This window comes from Felis catus, chromosome E2, assembly GCF_018350175.1.
Source record: "Felis catus isolate Fca126 chromosome E2, F.catus_Fca126_mat1.0, whole genome shotgun sequence".
Lineage (NCBI taxonomy): Eukaryota > Metazoa > Chordata > Mammalia > Carnivora > Felidae > Felis > Felis catus.
In genome coordinates this window covers 32,865,533-32,890,354 of record NC_058382.1, presented here as the reverse complement: position 1 = coordinate 32,890,354, position 24,822 = coordinate 32,865,533, and the positions used below count along the sequence as shown (strand labels likewise).

General features: G+C 54.1%; 1 protein-coding gene across 1 annotated transcript; it reads right to left on the bottom strand.

Annotated features, from left to right (window-relative positions):
- Positions 1–608: 608 nt before the first annotated feature.
- Positions 609–24,436, bottom strand: MMP2 (matrix metallopeptidase 2). Its single transcript, XM_003998042.4, has 13 exons — positions 23,951–24,436; positions 21,137–21,363; positions 20,041–20,189; positions 18,872–19,000; positions 18,463–18,636; positions 15,884–16,057; positions 14,890–15,063; positions 13,069–13,224; positions 11,749–11,884; positions 9,435–9,571; positions 8,177–8,336; positions 3,477–3,586; positions 609–1,515 (listed from the first exon to the last, which is right to left on the bottom strand). Exons 1-13 carry the CDS (start codon positions 24,104–24,106, stop codon positions 1,412–1,414), a joined length of 1,986 nt encoding a protein of 661 aa, XP_003998091.2. The 5' UTR covers positions 24,107–24,436; the 3' UTR covers positions 609–1,411.
- Positions 24,437–24,822: the final 386 nt, after the last annotated feature.

Genomic DNA, 24,822 nt, shown 5'->3' with positions numbered 1-24,822 from the left:
TTAGTTATGTTTACTTAGGGTGGCTTTGGGGGCAGTAGAGGGTAATGCTGCTGATGGAGATTCTGGGCTGGGGCTAGAGCTCTTTCTCTAGGTCATCTTTGGCCTTGACTTGGGTTGTTACCTGATAGCTATGGTACCCTGGGCAAGTTGCTTTTCTCTGGGCCTGTTTCCTCATCAGTAAAAATTGAGCTAATCATTAGCCTCCCCCTCTGTACGCTGTTGTAAAGGTTAAATGAAACGCTGCATGTCAAGTGCCCGGCACATAGTAAGCACTCCATTAATGGAGGGGTGTTTTTGTGGTTCAGTAGCAGTAAACTGAGCCTCAGAAAGGAAGGGGACCTTGAATGAGACCCTGCCAGCACAGTGACAGAACCAGTGCTATTTCAAAGGCTCTTCCTTCAGGACAGAGGGACTCCAGCTCACCCACTTGGAGGGTCTCCTGCTCTTTATTTTAGCAGCTCTGACCTTTGCCGCAAATGTCACCCGGGCCCTGTAGGGAGCAGAGATTTATAGACTTTTTAAGTTTCTTCTTCTGCCGGGGGCTGTAGCCCCTCTCTAGGCTCTGCAGATTAAACAAAAAACAAACAAAAAAAAAACCCTGCAAACACTGCCACTCCATTGGTGTCTTTATTCATACTTGTTGACATTTCCCATGGGGAACTGTTGAAGGAAGGTGGGGGAGGGCTGAGCGGGAGCCATGGCTTGGTTTTCCTCCAGCCAGTGGAGGAAGTGATGGGGGTCAGGGACGTACTAAACAGAGTGAACAAGAGAACCATCACTATGTGGGCTGAGATGCATCATGGAGTGACTTCAGACAGCCTGAAGTCCTTCGGTCAAGAAATTCAAAGTGGAACAATCAAGTCGATCGAGAGAAAAGAACAAAGTGCATACAAAGCAAACTGCTAACGTAGAAGAGGTCCTAAGGCGTCCGGCAGTGAGAAGCCAGGTGTGCAGGGTGGCCACGTGACCATGCCCCTGTCCCACTGCCCCGTGCCAGGCTGGGCTGTCGGGCCACCAGTGCCCTCTTGAGACAGTCTCTCTCTGTTGGCTCCGAGGGAGCTGTAAGCCACAGAAAGTTGTGGAGGGAGAAAGAGCCCGAAGCGTGGCAGCACCAGGGCAGCCCAAGGCAGGGCTGCATTGAGAATATCAAAGCATCTCTTTGGGGGTGGCTCTGGAGGGCTGGTGGGGTATGGAAGGGGGATGAGGGCACCTGGCAGGGGTACAAGCAGCACCGTTCCTGGGGCACAGGGCAGAGCCACCCTTCAGAATCTTAAATTACCAGGTAGGGGTGAGAACGCTGATTAACTACAGAGCTGAAGGCTGCCAGGCCCTTCCGGGTCCTTCCCTGGCGCTCAGGGCCTGGTTTTGCAGAAGACATGGACGCGCGGGGCCTGGAGGAGCCAGAGGCGGCTCAGCAGCCCAGCCAGTCGGATTTGATGCTTCCAAATTTCACGCTCTTCAGACTCTGGTTCTCCAACTTCAGGTAATACGCGCCCTTGAAGAAGTAGCTGTGACCTGGGACGAGACAAAGGGAGGTGGTGACCACCCCATCCTTGGGCATCATAGCACAGGGAAGGGTCCTGGGAGCCTCCCGTAGGGAAGAAGCCTTTAAACCAGAGAAGACCCCCCCCACCCCACCCCGCCCCAACCTCTGAGGCCGGAGGAAGGGGAATGGCGGGGGAACTAAGCTCTCTTGAGTCCCTGTTTCTTCATCTGTAAAATGGGGGTGAAGATACGGACCTCTTAGACCTTTGGGCGAGGATTAAATCGGCTAATACATGCTATTATTAATGTAAATAACCGCGCTCCCCTGAGCACAGGCACAAACTAAGCACTTCCCAGAGGGGGCAAATGAGGAGGCTCCCAGGCCTTTCAGGCCGACAGCTGGCTATTTGGCTTACACAGATTCTGTGTTTTGTTTTGTTCTGAATGAGTTGCCAGCGTACAAACATCTGGAAATTTCACATGAAAATACACATTTCTTGCTCCCTTTTTTTTTTTTAATTTTTTTTTTTTTAACGTTTATTTATTTTTGAGACAGAGAGAGACAGAGCATGAGCAGGGGAGGGTCAGAGAGAGAGGGAGACACAGAATCTGAAACGGGCTCCAGGCTTTGAGCTGTCAGCACAGAGCCCGACGCGGGGCTCGAACTCACGGACCGTGAGATCGTGACCCGGGCTGAAGTCGGCCGCTTAACCGACTGAGCCACCCAGGCGCCCCTCTTGCTCCCTTTTAAAACAGCTAGACTATCTGAACGATACTGGGCCCCCATTCTTGCAGCAGCCATCAGAAGAAGGTGGTTGTAAATCAGCCCAGTGCCTTCTGGTTCACCTCAGACCTCACCCTTCCCCACTGTATGCCTTGCCTGCTTCATTCATTCGTGCTATTGGCCTGGCCCCTACCGGCTTTAAAATGTGCGATTCCTGGGGCGCCTGGGTGGCTCAGTCGGTTAAGCGTCCGACTTCAGCCAGGTCACGATCTCGCGGTCCATGAGTTCAAGCCCCGCGTCGGGCTCTGGGCTGATGGCTCAGAGCCTGGAGCCTGCTTCTGATTCTGTGTCTCCCTCTCTCTCTGCCCCTCCCCCGTTCATGCTCTGTCTCTCTCTGTCTCAAAAATAAATAAACGTTAAAAAAAAAAAATTTGAAAAAAAAAGAAAAAAAAAACGTGTGATTCCTGACGTACGTGATCTCATTTCTTTCAAAAGGCCGGCACACAGTAGGTGTTCAATAGATGTTTACTCTCGAAGACAATCCTTAACCTAATCCCTAGATTATGTGCTGCTCTTTCTTGGACATGTGAGATCTTTCACCACCGGAGCTTAGGGCCATGTGCTTAGCATATGATAGGGGCTCCAAAGAAATCTTTGTGGAGTTTAATTGAAACCTCCTGTAAAAAGCCAACTGAACTCATTTCCAGGACCCTGCAGACCTCACAGAAGCCTCCTCAGAATATGGTTTTCAAACTCCAAATTCTATCCCTTGCTGATACGGGGTTGTATTTTATTCAGCAAGGGACCGGGGGCAGATTGAGTTGAGTGGGAGAACTTTGCCACATCAGCAAGAGGGCAGGACAAAAGTCTGTCCTGTCTCCAATGGAGCCATCCTTCTGCTAATGGGAGGCAGTCACAAGGCCTCCTGTGGAACCTGAAAGGGCCTGGACCAAACCCCGGAATGAATCCAGGGCACAGAGCCCATGTTTCTTGTTCCAGCAGGCCTCCTGCCCTCCCCTTCCCTGGCTCCAGGCCCTGCAGCTGTGAGGGGCCTTTCTGGGTCTTACTGCCTGGAGCCAGCTGAGTGAGCAGAGGTCAGGGGTCTGGATGCCTTCCCAGCCCTGGGCTGAAGGGGCTGGTTTGTTTTCCCCGGGCTCCGCTGGCTGCTCTGCACAATGAGGGAGTGTGTGCTTGTGAGGAGCTGGGCCCCGGGGCTGGGGGCGGGGAGGCAGGTCCTAGAAAGCGGACAGGGGGCTGGGCCACTCACCACCGCCCTGCAGGTCGACCACGGCGTCCAGGTTATCGGGGATGGCGTTCCAGGCATCCGCGATGAGCTTGGGGAAGCCAGGGTCCATCTTTTTCTTTACTTCATTGTACCTGCAAGCAAACAGCAGATGAGGAAGGGGGGGGGGGGTCCCTTAAGGCCAGCCCTCCCCCAACCTGGATGGGAGGGCCCAGCGGCTGGCTCCTGGCTGAGCCTGGAAAACCAGACCGAGCCCTGCAGGGAGGCGGCCCGCTGGAGTCAAAGGCCAGGGAGCCAGACTGGGTCTGGATCCCAACCCCACTACTCATTAGTTATGTGACCTTTAAAAGTCCCATAAAAGCAATCTTGTGATTACTGCTAATGTGTAAGCAGTGCCTTAACCACTTTCCATATATTTCCTGTCAATCTTTGTGAGAATCCCAGGACACGGTTATTACCGGAATACTCATTCTACAGACCAGAGGCTTAGAAAGTGCACCCAGCTCCCAAGTGGTAATCCAACCCAGGCCTGCCTGGCCCCCCAGCTGCAAGGTGCTCTCTGAACCTCCGCTTTACCAACTATAAAATGGGGTTGTATTGAGCATCTTAATTAACGTATGTAGGAAATGAAATAACATATGCAAAATGCCTATCTCCCTGTCTGCTGTTTAGTATTTGGGAAATGTTAGTTCCTTTACGCACTCTGATCCCTGCTGCAGTGTGGGGAGCACTGGACTAAGAGTCCAGGGATGGGGTCCCGCCTCCACATTCTTTCACTGAGAGGCTTTGACAAACCACTGCTGCTCCATCCAGGTGGAGGTGACCGTCCGCATCCTGGGAGATGATCTCCCAGGTCTCCCAGGTCTCCGCATCCTGGGAGATGATCTCATCTGGGACAGCCAGGTTCCGTGAGTGGTACGCGAATCCAAGCCCTGTTAGTCACAGGGCGGGCCTCCCGCCCCCTCCGTCCCTGATGCAGCTTACAGGGCACATAGCTATCCTGGGCCGTGCCTTTTATCCAGATAAATACTTTGAGAATTAGTTGGCATAGTCTTCTTCCTGGCTAGCGATACCTCCATCGTTTTCCTTTTTTGGAGATTTTTTTTCAAATGCCGGGGCCACTTTGACTCCTTTTCTACTTACACTCAACCTACTCATTATTCTCTGAATATTTAATGACCTCCTACTCTGCCTGCCTGTGGACACGGCAGCAATCAAGATAAAAGTTTTGCCTCGTGGAGCTGATTGTCTAGACAGATCTGTGCTCAAATGCCATTTTGGGGACAGCCGAGCTTTCCTCTGTGGGGCCTCAGAGCGGACCCTCTTCCCCGAGGCCAGCCCGACCAGCCGATCCTAGACACCAACAATAGCTTTCCCTGTGGGTTTCCCTTTCCATCCCTCACACCAACCACCATTCCCACTTCCCCCTCTGCCCACCACCCTGGGAACCGTGGGGAAAGCCCCTCTTAACCCCAGTTGCATCATAAGACTTCTTGCAAAACCTAATATGCTTCCTCGTGACCTGGTCTACCAAAACCAAGTCTTCAGCCCAAAGTCCCAGCACCTCATCCACACCACCCCCTCTGACGCCCCCAGCACTACATTCTCCCAGAGTGGTAACGGCTCCGACTCTGTGTCCTATGCTTGAACTCGCCCTCATTTCTCTCTCAGTCTACCCACAGAGGGTAGGCAGGGCAGGAAGCAAGCCCATTTTCCAGATGTGGAAACCGAGGCTCGGAGAAGTGAACCAATTTGCTTCCAAGTTCTTTTCGGCCAGGAAGAACAAGGCATCAGGGCATCAGAAGGTGCTGGTTCTGAAGGGGCCCGAAGCTCTTCGTCTTCCTCTCTGTCTGCAGGTGCCTACACTGCCTGAAAAGGTTTCTTTCTCTGTGACACTCCATGCCTCCCCACCGCTGTGGAAACTGGCAGTGCAGAGCAGGTGTTAAGAACACAGACATTTCTGTCCCAGCTCTTCCACAGGGGTACCCTTGAGGTACTTCGGCCTCAGTTTCCACACCTGGAAAACGGGGCTAAAATAAGATCTACCTTTAAAAAGAAATAAAGGTGGGGTGCCTGGGTGGCGCAGTCGGTTAAGCGTCCGACTTCAGCCAGGTCACGATCTCGCGGTCCGTGAGTTCGAGCCCCGCGTCGGGCTCTGGGCTGATGGCTCAGAGCCTGGAGCCTGCTTCCGATTCTGTGTCTCCCTCTCTCTCTGCCCCTCCCCCGTTCATGCTCTGTCTCTCTCTGTCCCAAAAATAAATAAACGTTGAAAAAAAAAATTTTTTTTAAAAAAAAAAATAAAAAGAAATAAAGGTGAGGGGCACCGGGTGGCTCAGTTAGTTAAGTGTCCGACTACGGCTCAGGTCAGGATCTCATGGTTTGTGAGTTCGAGCCCCGCATCGGGCTCTCTGCTGTCAACGGAGAGCCCACTTTGGATCCTCTGTCTCTCCCCTGGTCTCTCCCTCTCTTTCTCCCAAAAATAAGTGAGCATTTAAAAAGATAAATAAAGGTGAAATGCACAGCCTCAGGCCTGGGATAAGCCTGTCACGGAAGCCATCGTTGTTCTTTTCAAACATGTTTATATCTAGTTCCCTCATTCGACCGTAAACTCCACAAGGAAAAGCGTGACTATTTCTTGACCACTGTCTTCCAGCACCCAGCTAAGTGCCTGGCACATAGGAGATACTGAGTATACATTTGTGCACTTGGTGGAAGCTTCCAGAAGCAGGGGCTGAGAATGCCCTGGCACAGACGAGGGCATGCCAGGCTGGAAGCAGATGCCTGTCCTCTGTCCTCTGGGGCTCTCCTTCCTTCTCCAGCAGGGAGGTCCCTGAGGCCTCTGAAGCCTCGGCTCCAGAAACAACGTCTTAAGCTCATTGACTACGTCTTCCGGAAACCCAGTCCAGAGCTTCCAGAAAGGCCTTTAGCTCTGCTGCTTTTAAGTCAGTTTCACTGACCTTCCAGAGCAGCCTGTGCATTCTGGACCCCAGCTTCGGAAGGTGGGCTCTTTGCAGAGAGGGACTGGGAAGCAGATAACTCTGCCCGAATCCCAGCCAGGTGCCGCCACAGCCCGCGTGTCCGTGTGTGTGCGTACGCATGCGTGCTTGGGCACACTCGCGTTCACACGTGGCTACATCTGTCCTATATGTTCGCATACACAGGGGGCCCTGGAGGGGGAGCACAAAAGTCCTTCCAACACCATGGTTTGTAGACACAAGTGCTGCTTTATGGTTCGAAGATTCACGTTTCTGCCTGTCTGTGCTGCTCACTGTCCGCATTCTAAGATTTAGAGATTCAGGGCGCCTACCGCGCTGAGATGCTATTTGTAGTACGTGCTTGTGCAGAGGAGTGTTTGGGAGCCTACGGGCGGAAAGCCCGCTCCGAGGTTTCCTGGCTGACTGTTCTTTCTTGAGGCTTGAGATATCCATCAGCTTAAGTTGCTAAGTATCTTAGCAATATGTCTGGACTTCCTCCCTGACACGGGCAAACAGCTTCTGAATGCAGGGCAGCTGGGGGCAGGGCGGGTGGGAAGGGCAGGGAAGGGGGAGAAGAGGGAGGCCTGGGAGGGAAGCAGGACTGTTTCAGGGATGGCCGGCAAAGGGCCCGGATGCGGGAGCAGCCACAGGAGGAAGGTGCCGACCACCCCTCGCCCCAACCACCCCTTCCACTGACTGAATGACGCGGAGGGTAGAGTGGGAGGGGCTTGGGGTTTGGGGCCAGGAGAGGCAGTTACAATCCTGGTTCTGTGGCCAACACACTTACATTTAACTAATGTAGACAAGGTATTTAATTTCTTCGGACCACAGCTTCCCTGTCTGGGAAATGTGAAGCTTTCTCATCAAATTCCGGAAGTCCGGGTGGCCTTTCACTGACCATTCACGGATACTGGGCTCCCTGACCCATGGCCCTGACCATGGCCTCTTGGAATTGAACCCTTTCCTTTTGATGACCTAGAGCGGTGAGTAACCTCCTTCTGAACAGGCCCACTGCCAGCCTGCACCCACAGACACTGGCCCCGTGGCAGACATTTCACAGGGTGCCTGCTGCTTCCCGTGGGGCCTGATCCGGATGCTTCTGCGGGCAACTGGTGGACCTATCTCTGTCTTCATCGTATTTTGCCCTCTGCCTCCCCCGCCTTCACCGCCCCCATTTCTGAGGACCCCACTCTCCCAGGTACTATAGAGAATGGGGAAGAATAAATAGCATGGTCTCTAGGAGCCAGAATTCTCAGGTTCGAATCCCAACCTGCCACGACATGGCTGTGTGACTTTAAACCAGATACTTAACCTCTCCGGACCCCCCGGTTCCTCATCTGTAAAATGGGAATAATAACAATACTTAGCTCATAAAGCCCCTTGGAATAATGTCTGGCATCCAGTGTCGTTAGTAGCAGCTGCTACCTTTATTTTTATTACCCTCGTCTTCAGTGAGTCACTCCCAAATCGGAGGCCCCACACCAGACAGACATGGGCCCAATCGAAAGACTTCTGAGGAGGGAAGGAGGTTCTGACCAGACCCCTAGCAGCAATGTGCACAAGGATGCTTCATCCTTCAGGGACTTCTCACAGGGCCTGCAGCTCTGGGAGAGGAGAGGCGAGGGAGGGGGCACCCGTGGCCCCACACCTCCGACTCTGACCCAGGAAACAGGAAACCACACAGCGTCTTCTCTTCGTCCACACAGACGGCTGTGCTGTTCTCCTTTCTACTCTGCCCCACCCCCTTACCTCCAGAACTTGTCTCCAGCAAAGATGTAGGTCTTCCTGTTCTTGCTCCAGTTAAACGCAGCATCTACCCGCTGGACGTCAGGGGGCAGCCCCAGGCTGGTCAGCGGCTTGGGGTACCCTCGCTCCAGGGTGCTGGCTGAGTAGACCCAGTATTCATTCCCTGCGGCGGAAGCAAAGCGTGCGTTGGTGACCGGTGCTGAAATCCCTCAGGCGGGCCTGTCCCTCCCGTCCTCTGTCTGCCGGGGACCCCACCGTGCCCATTCTCATCAGGGACACAAGGTCCTGCTCACTTCGGGCTCAGGGCCCAGAATCAAGACTCACATATACGGTTTCACAAATTGCTTATAGAAGTTGCCTGGCCGAGGAGGTGAGTGGAAGAGGTTGGGGGTGGGGGGTGCGTGCCTTGCTCCCTCACCAGGCCACGCACGCTAAGTGCCACACTTACCATGAAGACCTTTTCCTAATATTGCATCACAGCCCACGAGCACTCTGGGACGGAGGAGGCGGGGAGCTGGCTGGCGGAATCTGTACCTTTGTGCTGCTAAGACTTCAGCTCCTCCAGGAGGCAGTCCCTGTGCCCACCCCTCGGACCAGGGCAGTTTCCTATCAGTCCTCCCTCCCCTATGATCATAGCCTTACCGCATTTCCTCCTGACAGCCCGCTTTTCTCTCCCTGCACCCCCCGCCACCCCGCTAGCTTGTGAGCTCCGTGAGGGCCGGGCTGGATCCCTGGCACGCTGTAGGTTCAAATGAATGTCGAAGGAGCAGGGTTTCCCCAATGTCAGCCGTGTGATGCTACCTTGATGATTCTTAACCACTTACAGAGACTTTTTCTACTATTGTTTGCTTACTATTTGGCTTTCAGGGAATTCATCCTGAAATCCGTAGAAAATACATTTATTTTCTTGAACTAAGTTTTGAATGGTAAAAATGAAATCACCTTTTAAAAAATTCTAACTCAAAACAGTCAAAGGCTCTAGCTTCAGGAAAGCGTTGGAGGCACCAGCACCGAACTGTAATTTTCCTTCTAGAAAACGGATCAGAAGGATTGAAAATTACAAGGTAATGAAATGTTCACACGTGGGCTAATGCTATTTGATGCTGGGTGTCCGAGCCAATCTCCCAGATGAATCCCATGCTTTTGGAAGTCATGGTTGAGAGAACGGATCCATTAAAGAGAGGGAGCACCCACAGGTGCACAGGAACCACGGTGCAGACCCCCGTGGAGCCGGGGGCGAGGCAGGCCCCTTCCCACACACCTGCAAAGAACACAGCCTTCTCCTCCTGTGGGGCCTCGTATACAGCATCAATCTTTTCCGGGAGCTCAGGCCAGAATGTGGCCACCAGCAGGGGCCCCATGGGCTTGCTACGTGGTGTCACTGTTCGCCAAATGAACCTGGAATTGGGGCAGGGAACACAGAAAACCACACCTTGGGTCACTCTGCAGCTATTACCACATGTAATATTAGCTCCCCAAGCCCACTCAAAAACTTCCCAGCGATGACGCCCTTGGAGAAGGAGCCAAGAGCAAAAGGAAGGTTGGAAAGACTGGAGAATGGGCAGAGCCCCCTCTGCAAGATGCCAGGGCAGAGAAGCCACTTTTTTGCTCCCTGTCTTGCCTGCTCCTCCAGGAAGCCCTCCCTAACTACCTCTGTCCATACCATATTCTTGTCCCTCTGAGTCTCTCAAAATCATCAACACTGGGTGCCTGGAATAGTAGTTTGATTGTTGTTGTTGTCGTTTTTAAATATCTTTTATTTAAAAACGTCTTCAAATATCTTTTATTAGATCAGAAGCCAATTGAGGCAGGGGCTTATGGTATTCACAGAATGTCTTGAATTGAAAGGCAATGGACTCGTGCACCTTGGCAAGAGTGAGAACTATTACTTCTGGAGGACCTACTAAGTGCCAAGCACGTCGTGTGCCTTATAAAACGAAATCTTCATAATGTCACAAGATTGCAGGCACTCTTGGTGGTGTACCAACCCATTACCCACTTCTTCCCCTTCCATCCTTCCTCACACAACTCCGGTATTCATGATCCAAGTTTGCCCACCGGTGGACCCAAACTCCATTCCGATTAGCTTAAGCCAAGGTCTCAAAGTGTGCTCCCCAGACCAACAGTATGAGCATCATCTGGAGACTGGGAAACAAATTATTGGGTCCCACTCGAGACCTGTGGGCCAGATTCCCTGGGCTTGGGGCCCGGCAATCTGTTCTAACAAGCCTTCCAGATGATCCTGATATGTGCCAACCTTTGAGAACCACTGGTCTAAGCTTATCAGAGCTTAGCATTTCCTGGCAATTATTATTGGTTCAGTAGTTGCTATATGATTCATGTGAGCCTAACAAGGTTGGATAGACTTGTATTTCCTATCTGGGGACTTCTCTCTCTCTCTCTCTCTCCTGCCGGATGTGGGCAAGGAAGCCTGCTGCCACTGGTAGCCATTGTGTGACCATGAGGGACCCAGCCTTGAGATGAAATCAACGCGGAGGATGGCTGTGGACAAAGATATCATTGAGTCCTGCCCCTGGAGGCAGCCCTACCTCTGGACTTCATACCACATATACATAATTAAATTGCCTATAATCATGCAACCGTTAGGAGCAGGTCCAAGATTCCAACCCAGGGAATCTGGCTCCAAAGCTCATTCTGTCACCTACCACACTCTATGGATGGATGGATGCATGGATGGGTCGACAGACTGATGAATGGATGGATGGATGCATGGATGGGTCGACAGACTGATGAATGGATGGACGATGGATGGATGATGACTGGTAATAGATAAAGGATGATGGATGGATAGATGATGGACAGATAGATGAATGATGGATGGGTGTATGAATATGTGTATGTACAGATGGACGATGCAAATATCTTTTAATGCAGTCCTAGATACTGTCTGCCATTCTCCAGGAGGGCTAGGGCAGCTGGGTGAATCTCAGCTCTTGATCGATTGAGTGGAGGCCTTTATCTACAGCATAAAGGATACCACCTCTCCCCTGCGGTTACTTGATCCCCATAGAAAGAATGATTTGGCTATTTGAGGTCAAGGCCATTCCAGGAGAAAGCCTGTGGGAGCCTGGATTACTGTTTCCAATTCTTCCCTCCACCTCTATTTCAGAATTACACATCCATGTGCATTTGCCATGTGACCTCTCAGTACCACCGTCTATAGTGGGTGTTGGGCCTGGCCATGTGATTTGCTTCAGTCAATGGAACATTCTCAGACATGATGTGAGTGGAGGCTTTAAATACGTTTGTGTGGTTTGATTTGGCCTCTTGTGTTTGTCATCTGCCACGAGCAGCTGCTAATCCCAGGAGAGTGAGTGATACGCAGAAGATACCCGAACCCAAACCGCAGCCCAAAGCCAAGACACCTGGCAGACCCATAGACTAGGGAAAGAGTAATAGAAATGCCCATTGCGGTAAGCCACTGACATCTGGAGGCTGTCCAATACATAGGACAAGCCGTCTGTACGGGCCATTCTGTGAAGCAAAGGTTGGGGGCACCGGGGTAACGGGACATGGGCAGAGGGCAAGGATGAGAAGCAAGCTCCTGTACTCACCTGTCCTTGAAGAAGAAGATCTCCCCCCGGATCTGAGAGATGCCATCAAAAACAATGTCCTGTTTGCAGATCTCAGGAGTGACGGGGCCGAGAGTTGGGGTGGGGCCGGTGCCAGTGTCAATGTCAGGGGAGGCCCCTGGAGGAGGACGTGACCTCAGACTCTCGCCAGCTCCAGGGGCTCTCCCCACCAGGCTGAGCCCCCAAGGCTGCCCACCCAACCTGCTAAGGGTCAGAAGAAATAGTATTCTGGCCTTGGAGTGAGGCCGGGCAAGACACAGAGATGATGTTGGACGTGGCAGATCAGTGAAGAGAGACCAGGGTCCCAACCAGCTGGTTGGTACTTAACAAATGCTATTCACTGACATCGCCCGAACCAGTCCTCACCATGGCCCTGGCAAGGAGGCACCGTTATTACTGCCATTTTACAGATGGGGAAACTGAGGCCCAGAAAGGTGGAGCGACCTTCCCAAGGATTCAAACCCAGAGCTCGGGTTCTTAAGCCCAAAAGAGAGTCAAGGCCAACAGCGGCCACCAGTGCGTCCAGCATCGGGGGTGTGGAACCTTCTCAAGCATTCATCCCTTTGTTCCTCGTGGCAACCCGTCACAGTTTAGAGAAGACAAAAGTGAGTCCAAGGAGGTAAAGACCTGCTCCATCTCTTGCTGTGGGTGAGGGGCAGATGCACTTGAACTTGGCATCTCTCCCTTTGACTTGGTCTGGGCACCGGAACCATTTGATACCTTTTTTTTTTTTTTTTTTCTTACTGGACCTACTCTAGCCTCATCGTAAGCATTAATAAATAAATCACTGTTTTCAAGCTCTGGTTGAATTACGCCTATTACACATCAAGATAAAAGAATCGGGTATGAAAACCAAACACCTTGGGTCCCCTCCCGGTCTCATCAGGATCTTCCATACGCTGGGACATTCGGCTCTGTATTTAGCTCCCTCTCCTGGATTCTAAACCTAACTTGGTTGCTTTCCTGGTGACCCTGGGCCAAAAGGGTTACCTTCCTCAGGCCTCAGTTTACTCACCTAGAAAATGGAGAGCCAGTGTCTCCCCTGCCGACCTCACAGAGTGGCTCTGGGGAGCCAAGAGGGGCATGAATACTGGTGCTATTTGGAAAGGAAAGGAACTATCCAGGGGTCCCCTTGGAGGGCTGCTCTGATACCCCCAGAACAGATCAGCGCTCCTGTCTCCTGCCTTTGGTCTCCTGCGGTCCTGGAGAGACGGGACCTTGCTGGTCCCCAAGCCCTGGCCTCCATCCTGGGCTGCGTGACCTCCCCAGACCCCCATCCCGAAGCCCCACACGGAGGGTTACCGTAGAGCTCTTGAATGCCCTTGATGTCGTCGTGGGACAGGCGGAAGTTCTTGGTGTAGGTATAAATGGGTGCCATCAGGGCCCCAGGGTCCTGAGAGTGCTCCAGCCCCATTGCATGGCCAAACTCATGGGCTGCAACCAGGAACAAGCTGTACCCTAAGGGCCGCAGGAGGGGAGGGGGGCAGAGAGACAAGGGGAGAGAGACAAGGGAGGATGAGGGTTCTGAGGACATCCCCATGGTAGGGCCAAGAGCCTTGCAAATGGCACATATTGATTTTTCCTTCTCCCGAATACTCTGGGACTGAGAAACTATGCCCATTGCTTCCAAGTCGGGTCAGCCAAAGTCCCTTTGTCCCTTCCCATGGGGGGGCGGCTGCTGTGTGCTATAAAGAACAAATAGCAGCTGCAAATCCTCTACTTGGGGTCCCATTTGATAAAAAAAAAAAAAAAAAACTTGCACTATAGGGTCTCCGAAGAGGAAAGAGACTGGGCTCACCCTTCCTGCCCCAGGGGAAGTAATGGCAACCATGCCCACTTGGAGTGATTGCCCAGGCTAAGCCACAGACAGAGGGCAGGCTGTAGGATGAGGGGGGGTCCCCCCAAAGGATAGGTTCAGTTCCTAAGACGGAGCTCCCGTGACTGTGACCTTATATGGAAATAGCATCTTTGCAGATAAATTAAGATGTAAGTTAAAAGGAGGTCACACTGGAGCAGGGTGGGCCCTTAATCCAGTGTGACCCGTGTCCTTATAAGAGGAGAAGATACATAGAAGGCCACGTAAAAACGGAGGCAGAGACTGGGGCCATGCAGCCTTCAGAGGGAAAGTGGCCGTACCAATGCCTTGATTTTAGACTTGTAGAGAATACATTTCTGTTGCTTTAGGACTCCCAGTTTGTGGCACTTTGTTATGACCGTCCTAGGGAACGCAAGTGTGCCACAACAGCTCTGGGGTCTTAAGCCATTCCAGCAGATGGAGAATCCCACCTTTATGTAGAAGCTGGAGCAGGGCAGGTAGTATCAGGATACGTCCTAGAGTGGCATTGGCAGGGGTTAAGAAAACGTCTTTCGGCCAGTCTCTGTCGGTTAGCCGTTACCCAAATACCACCCCATTGTGAGTAAAAAGGAAGAAAAGTAACATAAAAAGAGGCTGATCTAATTCTGGCCAGCCCCGGACCAGACCTCTCACCGGCCATCTGGTGCCATCAGGGAGCTTTAAGCCCAATCCACTGGGCCCTGCAGACTAGAGTGGGCATAGTGCCCCCAAACACCTTGCTCACTGCACTGACCACATAGTAAGGTCATGGCCTATCTCCTGGTCATGCTCTTGCCCCAGCCTGTGAGCCCTGGGGGGCAGCACTGTCAAGGTCCCCCCGCCCATTCACAACTTGGCAAAAGAGGGTGCCAATGGGACACGGAGGGCTCTGGGGACTCTCTTGTGCTACCTAGAGGGTGGTGTTGGAGAACAGATGACGCTCCTCCTGTTTTTCCTCTCTTTTCCTGCCCACCCAGCTCCTTGCGGTCAGCTCCTCACTGGAGGGGAATGCCTTGCAGGGGAATCATTCTCTGGAACAGGGTTACCCTGCGCTCGGCACTGGGATGTTTTGCAGAGCCACAGCCCCGCCTGGTGGGGCGGTCAAGGCGGAGGAGAAGAGCGCCATCTCCACGGATGGGCGGGGCCTCAGCCAAAGCAGTGTGTCTGCCAGCACAGGTGGGTGTCTGGGGGTGATGTCTATGCCAGAGGTGGGTGGGGGCCCAGGAAGGTTTCCAGCGCAGGGGCGGGGCAGCATCTGGTGTTTCTGCCCAACGGGCGGAGCGCCGTACCTTGGTCGGGGCAGAAGCCCCACTTGCGGTCATCGTCATAGTTGGCTGTGGTCGCACACCACATCTTGCCATCGCTGCGGCCCGCGCTGGTACAGCTCTCATGCTTGCTGCCCAAGAAGGTGAAGGGGAAGACACAGGGGGCACCTTCTGAGTTCCCGCCAACAGTGGACATGGCTGTGGGGCGAGGGACATGGGTCAGGGGGCAGCAAGGCATCTGAGGCCACCACCAGGGAACCACACGATGTGGACATTAACAAATCACGCTTATGGAGCACCCGCTTCAGCCCTGGGCACTGGAGCAAGCACATCTCTATAACCCTGTGCAGGAGGGACTGTAAGTCACCCCCATTTCGTGGATGGGAAACTGGAGCTCGGAGAAATTAAGAAACTTGCCTGAGCAGATACTGCTGGAAGCGTCAAACCCACGCAGCCAGATTCCAGAGCTTTATTAGCCTCCCGTGGATGGGGCTGGAGGGGACCAGAGGCAAAGGGTGCTGGGCACAGCCAACGGGGCCAGCATACTTAGACAGTGAGCTCCATCACGCGGGCTCCTGTGGAAGACCTACCTGTGTCTCCTGCAGAAGGCAGGTGCTCAGTGAAAATCAGGAAGGAAGGGAGGGAGGAAGAGAGGGAGGGAGGGAGGGAGGGAGTCCTTACTGAAAAACAGAAGCCAAAAGACAGAGACACAAACTAGAGCAAAGAAAGGCAGGGAAGACATACTTCAAGATGAGAGAGAGAGAGAGAGAGAGAGAAACGATTACAAGGAAGCTGAGAGTGGGTGCGCCATTCACAGAGGGTCCTGAGCTGGCCTGACATTAGGGATCACCATTTCGGCTGAACTGGCTATTGTTCTGATCAGCATCTGTCCGGATTTTGGTGCTCACGCTGTACCAGCTGCTAAGGACTCTGATGAGTTGTCCCGGACAGGGGGAGGGGGCTCTGGTAGCTTTTCTACCAGAGGACAGACTTTTCCATCAGAGGTGGAGACACCCACCGGTCTCGGGGCAGAAGCCATACTTCTTGTCTCGGTCGTAGTCTTCCGTGGTCCCGCACCAGCGGTAGCCGTCGGTGCGGCCCTCGGTGGTGCAGCTGTCGTAGGATGTTCCCTGGAAGCGGAATGGGAACTTGCAGGGCTGTCCGTCAGCATTGCCACCCATGGTGAACAGGGCTGGGGGTGAGGGAGAGACGGAGAGAGTGTGAATGTGAGAGGCCACCCACCGCCCAACCGGGAATGAGCTCAGCACCTGCGTGGGCGCAGGGCTGGCTGGGGGCCAACCTGCCAATTCACACCAGCGAAGATACAGCATTGTTAAGATGTTAAAACCCGTCTATGCTGGTAGCTGAGCTGCTGCTCCTCTGGTCCCCTGGAGGGTACTCCTGCCTCCCCAGCCACCTCGATCCCTCCCCTGGGACCTTATGGGCCACCCCTCCTCCCACCAATGAAATGGTTAAAACCTGGCACACAGCATGGGGCCTCCAGAGCCCTGCCCCTGACCCAACCCCAAGGTGACTGTCCACTCTGCCTGGTCTGTGCCCAAGCCATGCAGATTGCTAAAAATATCATCCATGGTGGTCGGCAGGACCACAAATCTTTGCATTCGAGAGAAAGGAAAACTGAGGTTCTGAGAAGGCTGGTTCTGGAACTGCTCATGGTCATCTCTCTCTTGCTCACACCCTTTGCCACACACACACACACACACACACACACACACACACACACACAGAGAAAGCTTCACCTCCCTTTCAACCCCAGGCACTTTCCTGGACGGCCCTCCTGTGGTCTCTGTAGGAGAGAGAGGAGGACAGGAGGGGGAGAATGGAAGAGAGGTGGCGTCTCCAGACACCTTCTAATATGCACTCCAAGCTCCCACTCTGACCTCCCCAAGACAGAGGTTATGCCTGGAGAATTTGGGGAGAGTGGGAGTCAGAGTCCGGGCTTGTCTGTCTTGGGTTTTCCCCCTGCTCCCCCATGCCTTCATCCACCCCCAAAGCTACAAAATGGTGTATCTCTGAAATTGCCAACTAGCAAAACCACAAGTGCGTAACAAGGACCATCTGTGCACAACGGCGCCAGAGGTGACCTCATCAGCCCTCGTTAACTCCACCATGGCCAAAATGGGGGCCAGGGACCACAGGATCAGGGTCCCATATCCTCACTACTCCCCTCTCCCCAACCAAGAGACCTTCTCCCCGCAATGAAACAAGGAGACCAAGGGAAGAGCCAAAACTGAAGCCAGATGCCTCGGTGGCCTCAGGGAGGGAAAGGCAACGTGTTAACCTTGAGGGAGGCCAGCCTCTGTCTCTGGTCTCCCAACAGCTGCATTTCTACCACCCAGGAAGCCCCCATCCCCTTTCAGATCCTGCCCCCAACAAGGATGAAGAAAAGCAATCATTGACTCAGCAGTCAGGAGGGTCTGAGTAACCAGAACCTCTATCCCAAGACCGAACACGTGCATGTTGTATGTACTTGAATCTGGCTAAACACCAAGTAAATGGCTAATGTCCGATGCAGGGAGAAACCAAACTTATGAATTACAGCTGTTTCCACTTCCATGATCAAGGCATTCTCTTCTAATCACAGGGACTGACACATGGCAAGGTTATCTCTGCTCGAATCCCTACTGGGAAATGCCAGAGACATAAAATATCTTTGTTTAAAAATTTGACTTATTAATGGTCAATGACTCGAACTCTTACTTAATACAAACTATCACGTGAGCTTTGAGATGTATACGCACTGTTTTTGTGATTTCTGGTTATGAAGTGTGTGTCATCGTGAAGGATCTATTAAAAAAGGATTGGGTGTGTTATGTCAATACCCTTACCCCTTAAGGAAACTCCTTGCTCTATATGGCTTCAAAATATCTAAACGTTTTGTCACAAGCATCAGCAAAAACACAAAGATACTGAGTCAAGCCTAATGCCTTTGCCGAGACACAGAGATGCAGACACAAGAAAGGGGAGACAGAGACCCCGAGAGGCACATGGAACAGTCCCACACCCAGACGTGTGCACGCAGGTGTGCACACGCACGCGCGCGCGCGCACACACACACACACACTGGAAGAGTCAGCATCAGAACCGGAAACGATGGCTGAAATTCCCAGGGCTGGTGTCCCCAAGCCAGACTGGGTACCGGCCTCGGTGTCTGAGTCTCGCCTCTGAATCCCACTGCTAGGCTTCCGATCCACCCCACCCCCCCCCAGCCTCTCCTCGTGTCCCTGAATCCCCAGTTCTGGCCAGAGGACCACTGGGCATCTTAGTAATTCTAAATTCATTCTCATGCACATTAGAAAAAAAAAAAAATAACCAGCACGTCAAACCTGTGATTTCGCAAGTATTTCTGCTAAGGGCAAAACAAAACAACTGATTTCCTGCAAGTATTACGTAGGTAAATGTGCCGATGAGAAGGACACAGCAGTGGCTCAGATGAGGCTGGTAGGGCCTGAATGAACGAATGAAGTGGGGCACACTGGCCGCGTCCGGCCTGGGGGGTGGGGAGCGCAGGGGGTAGTGGGGAGCCTGGGAAGGTGGAGGCTGAGGTGGAAACCCCGGGGCCAGGTGGACGCTCACCTTCGTGGGGGCAGAAGCCATATTTGCCATCCTTTTCAAAGTTGTAGGTGGTGGAGCACCAGAGGAAGCCGTCGCTGCGGCCCGTGTCCGTGCAGCTGGTGTATTCCTTGCCGTTGAACAGGAAGGGGAACTTGCAGTACTCCCCGTCGGCGTTCCCGTACTTCACGCGGACCACTGAGGGCAGCAGGGGGTGGATGGAGTGTGAGCCTCTCCGGGCCCTTCTTTGGAGACCGGGACTCTGACTCACCGGGCTACGTGACCTCCCTCCCCCTGCCGTCTCTCCGGTCCCATCGGAGCAGATGGAGGTGCGCACGGCGGCCAAGGAAGCCACGGTCCTGGTTGCTAGGGACGGCGAGGCTCGCGGAGGACTGGGGAGGAGACCCGGGCGTGCGGATGTTCACTTTCTCACCTTGCCCTTCTCCCAGGGTCCACAGCTCATCGTCGTCAAAGTGGGAGTCTCCCCCGACGCCAGGGCCCGGGGCAAAGGCGTGAGCCAGGAGCCCGTCCTTGCCATCAAAGGGGTATCCATCTCCATGCTCTGCAACACAGTGGGTCTCAGCTTCTAGCTGCCCCGGCCACACCCAGCCACGCCCAGCCCACGGTCCTACAGCGGCCCTCACGTCTGTCCCCTTCCCTGTCCCGGTACGGTTATCCGGCACCGGGAACACGGCATCTCCGCAGAGGGCTCCTAACTTGATCGTCACCATCCCACGGTCTTCGGTACCCCTCAAGTCCATATGGCCCCCAGTATCTCTACCACCGACCTTCACTAACGACGTTACACCTACACACAGACTAACATGCCACACCGGCGTCCTCACCGCTCACTCACTGTCCCCACCTCTACACCATTGTCTACATCACCTACCCCACGTTCCCTGCCATTTTGGCCCTAGCGCTTACCCTCAGGTCACACCATCACCAAGATCCACAACATTAGCCCTCATGCCTACTTTGCCCCCCAGGTCCGCACCATCCACCCACACGTCAACACTGCTGCCTGCACCGGTGCCTTCACCCACGTCACAACGCCGCTCACAATGTCCACGCTCCCTCCCTGCACGTCTCCACTACCGCCAGTGTTCACAAGGCCAACCCACACGGTGTCCTTGATCCCAGGTTCTATCCCGCTTACTCTGGCGTCTACACTGCTCCGTTGTTTCTGAGCCACCCTCACATCTGGAGTTGCTCAGTGTCCCCCCAGCATTAGCCAGTAGAACTTTCTGTGATGATGGGGATATTCTTTGTGCTGTTCAGTTCAGTAGCCACTAGTGTCCCGTGGCCACTAAGCACCTGAAATGTTGCCAGTGTGGCAGAGAAACTGAATTTTAGGTTTTATTTAAATTTAAACGGCCCTATGTACCCAGTGGCCACCATGTTGGGCAGTGCAGGTAGACCACTTGCTTTCAGGGCACACCCCCCTGTCATGTCACCTGCCCCCACATCAGCGTGGCTCTCCAGTGTCTACATCTTCTACTCTCCTGTCTAACCTATGCTCAGGACTCCGGTGCCCCTCTAATGGCCAGACTGCCCCCCTGGTCTCCACCCTGGCCCCCTGCTGACCCCTCTTCTGCCTACCCCAGCGGCCAAAGTTGATCATGATGTCCGCCTCTCCATCATGGATACGAGAAAACCTTAGCGGGGTTACATCACTCCAGACTTGGAAGGCACGAGCAAAGGCATCATCCACTGTCTCAGGGTCCAGATCAGGCGTGTAGCCAATGATCCTGGAGGAGATAGAAACACGTGTGAGTGTGCCTGTGTGTACCAAGGAATGTGAGTGTGCATATGCACACGAGCAGGGACATATAGGTGCAAGTGTGTATATGCAATTGTGTGTGTGACCACGCCTGAACGTGTGTGGATGTGCACGCATGAGTACAGGTGTGCGAGTGTGTGCTTAAGCAGGTGAGGGGTGCATAGACTTCTGCACGCACATACGAGCGTGTATGAGCCTGGATGCACGGGCAGGTATATGTGTGTGCGTGTTGAGCAGAGCCTGCTGGGAGAACAGCCCACCCAGAATGCCTTGGGGTTCTGTGGAGCCCTAGCCCAGCCCATGCCTCCATGCCCTGGCTCAGAAGCCTCATTCCTCACCTCTGGCTGGCGGGCGAGGAGGCATGAATAACGCGTTAAGGGGCACAAGGCAGAGATCTCCCCCTTGGAATCCAGCATGAGCCAGACAGAGCAGCGCTCGCAGCCCAGTTCACAATCAGTTATAACAACTCTTTAATATCATATAAAACTCAATTAGCAACCAATCATCAAATTCCCTCTACCTGCTCCAGCCACCCCACTTAATAATAATAGCGTATTATCGTAATAACAGTGCATATAATGTGACGAACGACTAGCATTCACTACGCTCTTACCGTAGGCTGGACGTTGTGAAATCCCCTTTATTTATGACCAAGCTTAGTTCCCAACAACCTACTAGGAAGGTTGTGTTTTAGCCCCATTTTGTAGACTGGAAAGCCAAGGCTCAGAGCACTAGAAACTAAGTTGGCTGATGCCCCAAGGCTATTAGTAAGTGTGGGATTCAAGCTGTGGTCCATCCGACTCTATTTCCTAAGAATTCCAGGCCCCTCGCTGGATACCCCCTGGGTCCCCAAGAAGGGAGAAGCAAGGCCCGGAGACCCACTGTCCCCACGGCCCAGGGGCCCTGCCTTGGCACCTGTATGTGATCTGGTTCTTGTCCCACTTGGGCTTGCGGGGGAAGAAGTTGTAGTTGGCCACATCAGGGTTGCCACAGCGAGGCTTCCGCATGGTCTCAATCGTGCTCTGGTCAAGGTCACCCGTCTGGGGCAGCCCAAAGAACTTCTGCATCTTCTTTAGCGTGTCCTTGAGCACGAACAGGTTACAGCTCTCCTTGGGGCAGCCGTAGAAGGTGTTCAGATATTGCTGGAAGACAGGAACACCCGGAGGCAAGCAGCCACGTCAGGATGGCACAATACTGACCAAAGTAGTCAGGGAATCCAACAGCACTGGGTAGAATCCCGGGTTCCCCAATCAGCTCTGTGACCCACTGGTTGAGTCACATCAAAGCTGTAAAGCATGGCTTGCAACACGTGTTGAGTGCTTACCATATGCCCTATATGGTTATTGTTACCATCCCCATCATCCAGATGAAGAAACTAAAGCTCAGAGAGGTTAAGAAACTTGCCTAAGATCCCACAGCTCATGAACAGAGGAGCTAGATTCGGATCCAAGCAATCCGGCTCCTGGGTCCACACTCGGAACTCTAACTCTCTGCCCCTCTTCTTCTCCTCTGTCATCTCTTTTAATTCACCTAACGGCTGATGACATAGAAATTGTTTTTCTCGCTTTTCTTATAAGGAGTTTCATGGCTTATGTGCACGGATTCCAGTCGCAGACAGACCTGGGTACAAATCCTAGATCTGTCATTTCCAAAAAAGAAAATCATCTTGTCTTTCCAGATCTGAGCAGCCAGCTCTGCCCTAACCGAGGCCTAAACCAAACAGACCCCTGGGGAGTCGCAGGGACCGACCAGCTCATTTGTCTCCTCACCAAATGTTTTTTTGACGGCTGCCATGTGCCCAGCCCTGTGCCAGTATTATTGGGGATAAACTGGTGAACACGACGGATGTTTCTAGTCTCCAGGGTTCAGATCCCAGTGTGGGGAGGCTGATAGACCATAGTGGGTGCAATATTAAATATGTGATCTGTGTTATAAAGACAGCCGGGAGACCTTATTACGGGGGCCCTAACCTTGTTTGGGGAGCAGTTAGGAACGGGAAATAGAGGGTATAATAATAGTGATAATGAGAATGATAACAAAGGTTATCCCTTATTGAATGTTTACCGTGTGCCAGGAACCCTTCAAGGTGTCTAGGATTACTTCCCCCTTAGCCCTGAGACAAGCATCACTATTATTTTGTCTGCGGAAGCAGGTGAGATTGAGAACTTAAGTCACTTGCCTAAGCAGGTCAGTTGTTAGAGTCTCTCTGATGTGAACCCAACCGGTCTAAGTCTAGAGGAGGCTTCTCAGGCCTCCTACTGCATTGCCTCTGGGCAACACGGACTTCCAGGTGCTGTAGGAGGTGTGGGGACCCAGGTAGCTTTGTCAGTGCTACAAAGCTCACCTTCACCCCCAACCAATAGCCACGTCAACATGCTGGCCAGCTCCAGACCCTTGTAAAAAAAGTAGCCCCCTAAAAATATAAGGTCTCCCAACCCACACTTACCCAGCTGGGACAGAGGCCTATATGTAGGAAAAGGGAGTGGTGTTATCACATCCTGAGAAGGGGCACCTAGGGTGACCAGAGGGGACCAAAGTCCTGTCCTGGGCAGGATGGGGACCAGGATGAAGGAGAATGAGATTTCTGGGGTAGGTGAAGCAATAAAGGAGCAGATGTCTGGATGGCGGGAAGGAACATCCGGAGGGGTCCTCAGCCCCAGGGGCTCTCCCCTCGGGTGCCCCCAGGCCCCTTGTGTAACGTGTAACGCTGCCGCGGTCGGTCAGGGAGCCCTTCCAGCCAGGCAAGCGAGTGAGTGAGCGCGCTGGCAAAACAACGTCTGAGCCACAGCTCGGAGCCCCGCCAGGAGGGAGGGCTGCCTGGCGGTTCTCCGGGCCGGGGCTCCTGGCGCTCAAGGCTCAGTCCGCCCCCGCCCCACGCGCCCGGGCCCTCCCGCGCCGCCCCTCCCTGCGCCCGGGCGGCCAGATCTCTCCTCGGGTCCTCAGCCCTCTCTGGAGAAGTTCGAGGAAACTTTCCGAGGTGCAACCCTTGACCTTCCTGACCAACTTGTCCATTGCGCCAGGTGAAAACGATGCGCTCTCTGCTTCCCTCCTGCCCCAAATATCTGCCAAAAGGTCCCCTCCAAGGCCTCGCTCCAGATGTATGCCAAAGGTTCCTCGACGTTGGCCAAGCTCTGCTTTACCCTGAATTCCTCTCCACATGTGTGCAAAAGTTAACCCAAATTGTGTGCCAATGGACCCTCTTCCCGAAGTCCTACAGAGGTTTCGAAAGATCCTCCATTTTCAGAAGAGACCCCTTTTAGGCCCTTGGCCAAAGGTCTCCGACTCTCGCCAGGGGCCTGTTAGCCAGCCCCCCAGATGTGTCCAAAAGTTGTTTACAAAGCTGCCCCCTTGCCAAATCCCCCAGATACTACACAATGCCCCTGCTATTTACAAAAGGGGTCCCTTCCAGCTGTTTGCCAGAGCATTCCCTGCCCTACCCCCGCTGGTTTCTCGCCCCCCCCCCCACCGCTGCTGTGTCCTAAAAGTTGCCAAGTTGTTTATCAAAGGCCTTCTCCAATTACCGAGGATTCCCCACGGTTTGCAAAAGAGATTCCCTCCTTCAGCTAGCCAAAGACCCCCCAAGTTGTTTCCTGAAGCTCCTCCCCAAGCCGTGTGCCCACCGCGGGGGTGGCTTTTCCGGAGACCCGGAGAACCCCCCCCCGCCCCCCCAATCCTCGGCCTCCGAAGTTTCTCTGAACTTGACTCCTGGAGGCCAGCGCAGCGACTCACCACGGCCAGCTCTTTGTCCGTTTTGGGGGCCACATCTCCAGGGAACTTGATGATGGGCGACGGCGCGGCGGCGGCGCGGCCCAACAGGCAGCCCAGGACGCAGAGCGCCCGCAGCGGGCCGGCGAGTGCGCCCCGGGCCCCTCGCGCCTCGGTCATCGCGCTCCCGGGCCCCGCGCGTCGCCCGGGGGTCGCTGGCTCGGTGCGGGTGGCCGCGTCGCCGCCTGGCTGGCGCCTGCTCCGCCGCGCGGCGCTGCGCTCCGAGGGGCCGCTCGACTCGGTGGCCTGGGCTTCGCCCGGCTCAGCGGCGCATGGTCCGGCCCCCGCGCCCCAGCCCCGCGCCGCCGCCCGTTCCCGCCGGCCCCGGCAGTCCCTTTGTATGTTTAAAGCCCCAGATGCGCAGCCTCCAGCCACCGCCGGAGGAAGTCTGGATGCAGCGGAAACAAGGGAGGGGGCAGCCGCCAGATGTGGCCTGCTGGGCTGGGAGGGCGCTGGCTGTGCTGGGAGGGGGGCGCGCTCAGGCCCGGCCCTCTCCGCCCCACCGCACCCCACCCCCCGCTCGCCCTCCTCCTCTTTTCTCCTCTCTCCGCCTCCTCGCCCCGCCGCCAGCCGCTCCCGGGCCTTGGCGGGCACCGGCAGCGCGCGACCTCTCCACCCCTACCCCCATCCGGGCGCCAAGACTAAGGACCCCCTGCGGGGGGACATCTGGCGCGACCACTCTAGACTCGTGACGTCCAGAGGTTGGAGAGCAGCGGTTCTTGGAGGGACGCCCGGGGTGGGGGCGAGGGCAAGGCTGCCTTCGGTCCGAGATGGGGAGGAAAACCCCGAAACATCTTCAGATTGCGAGATTGTCAGAGGAAGAGATTTTAGAACTT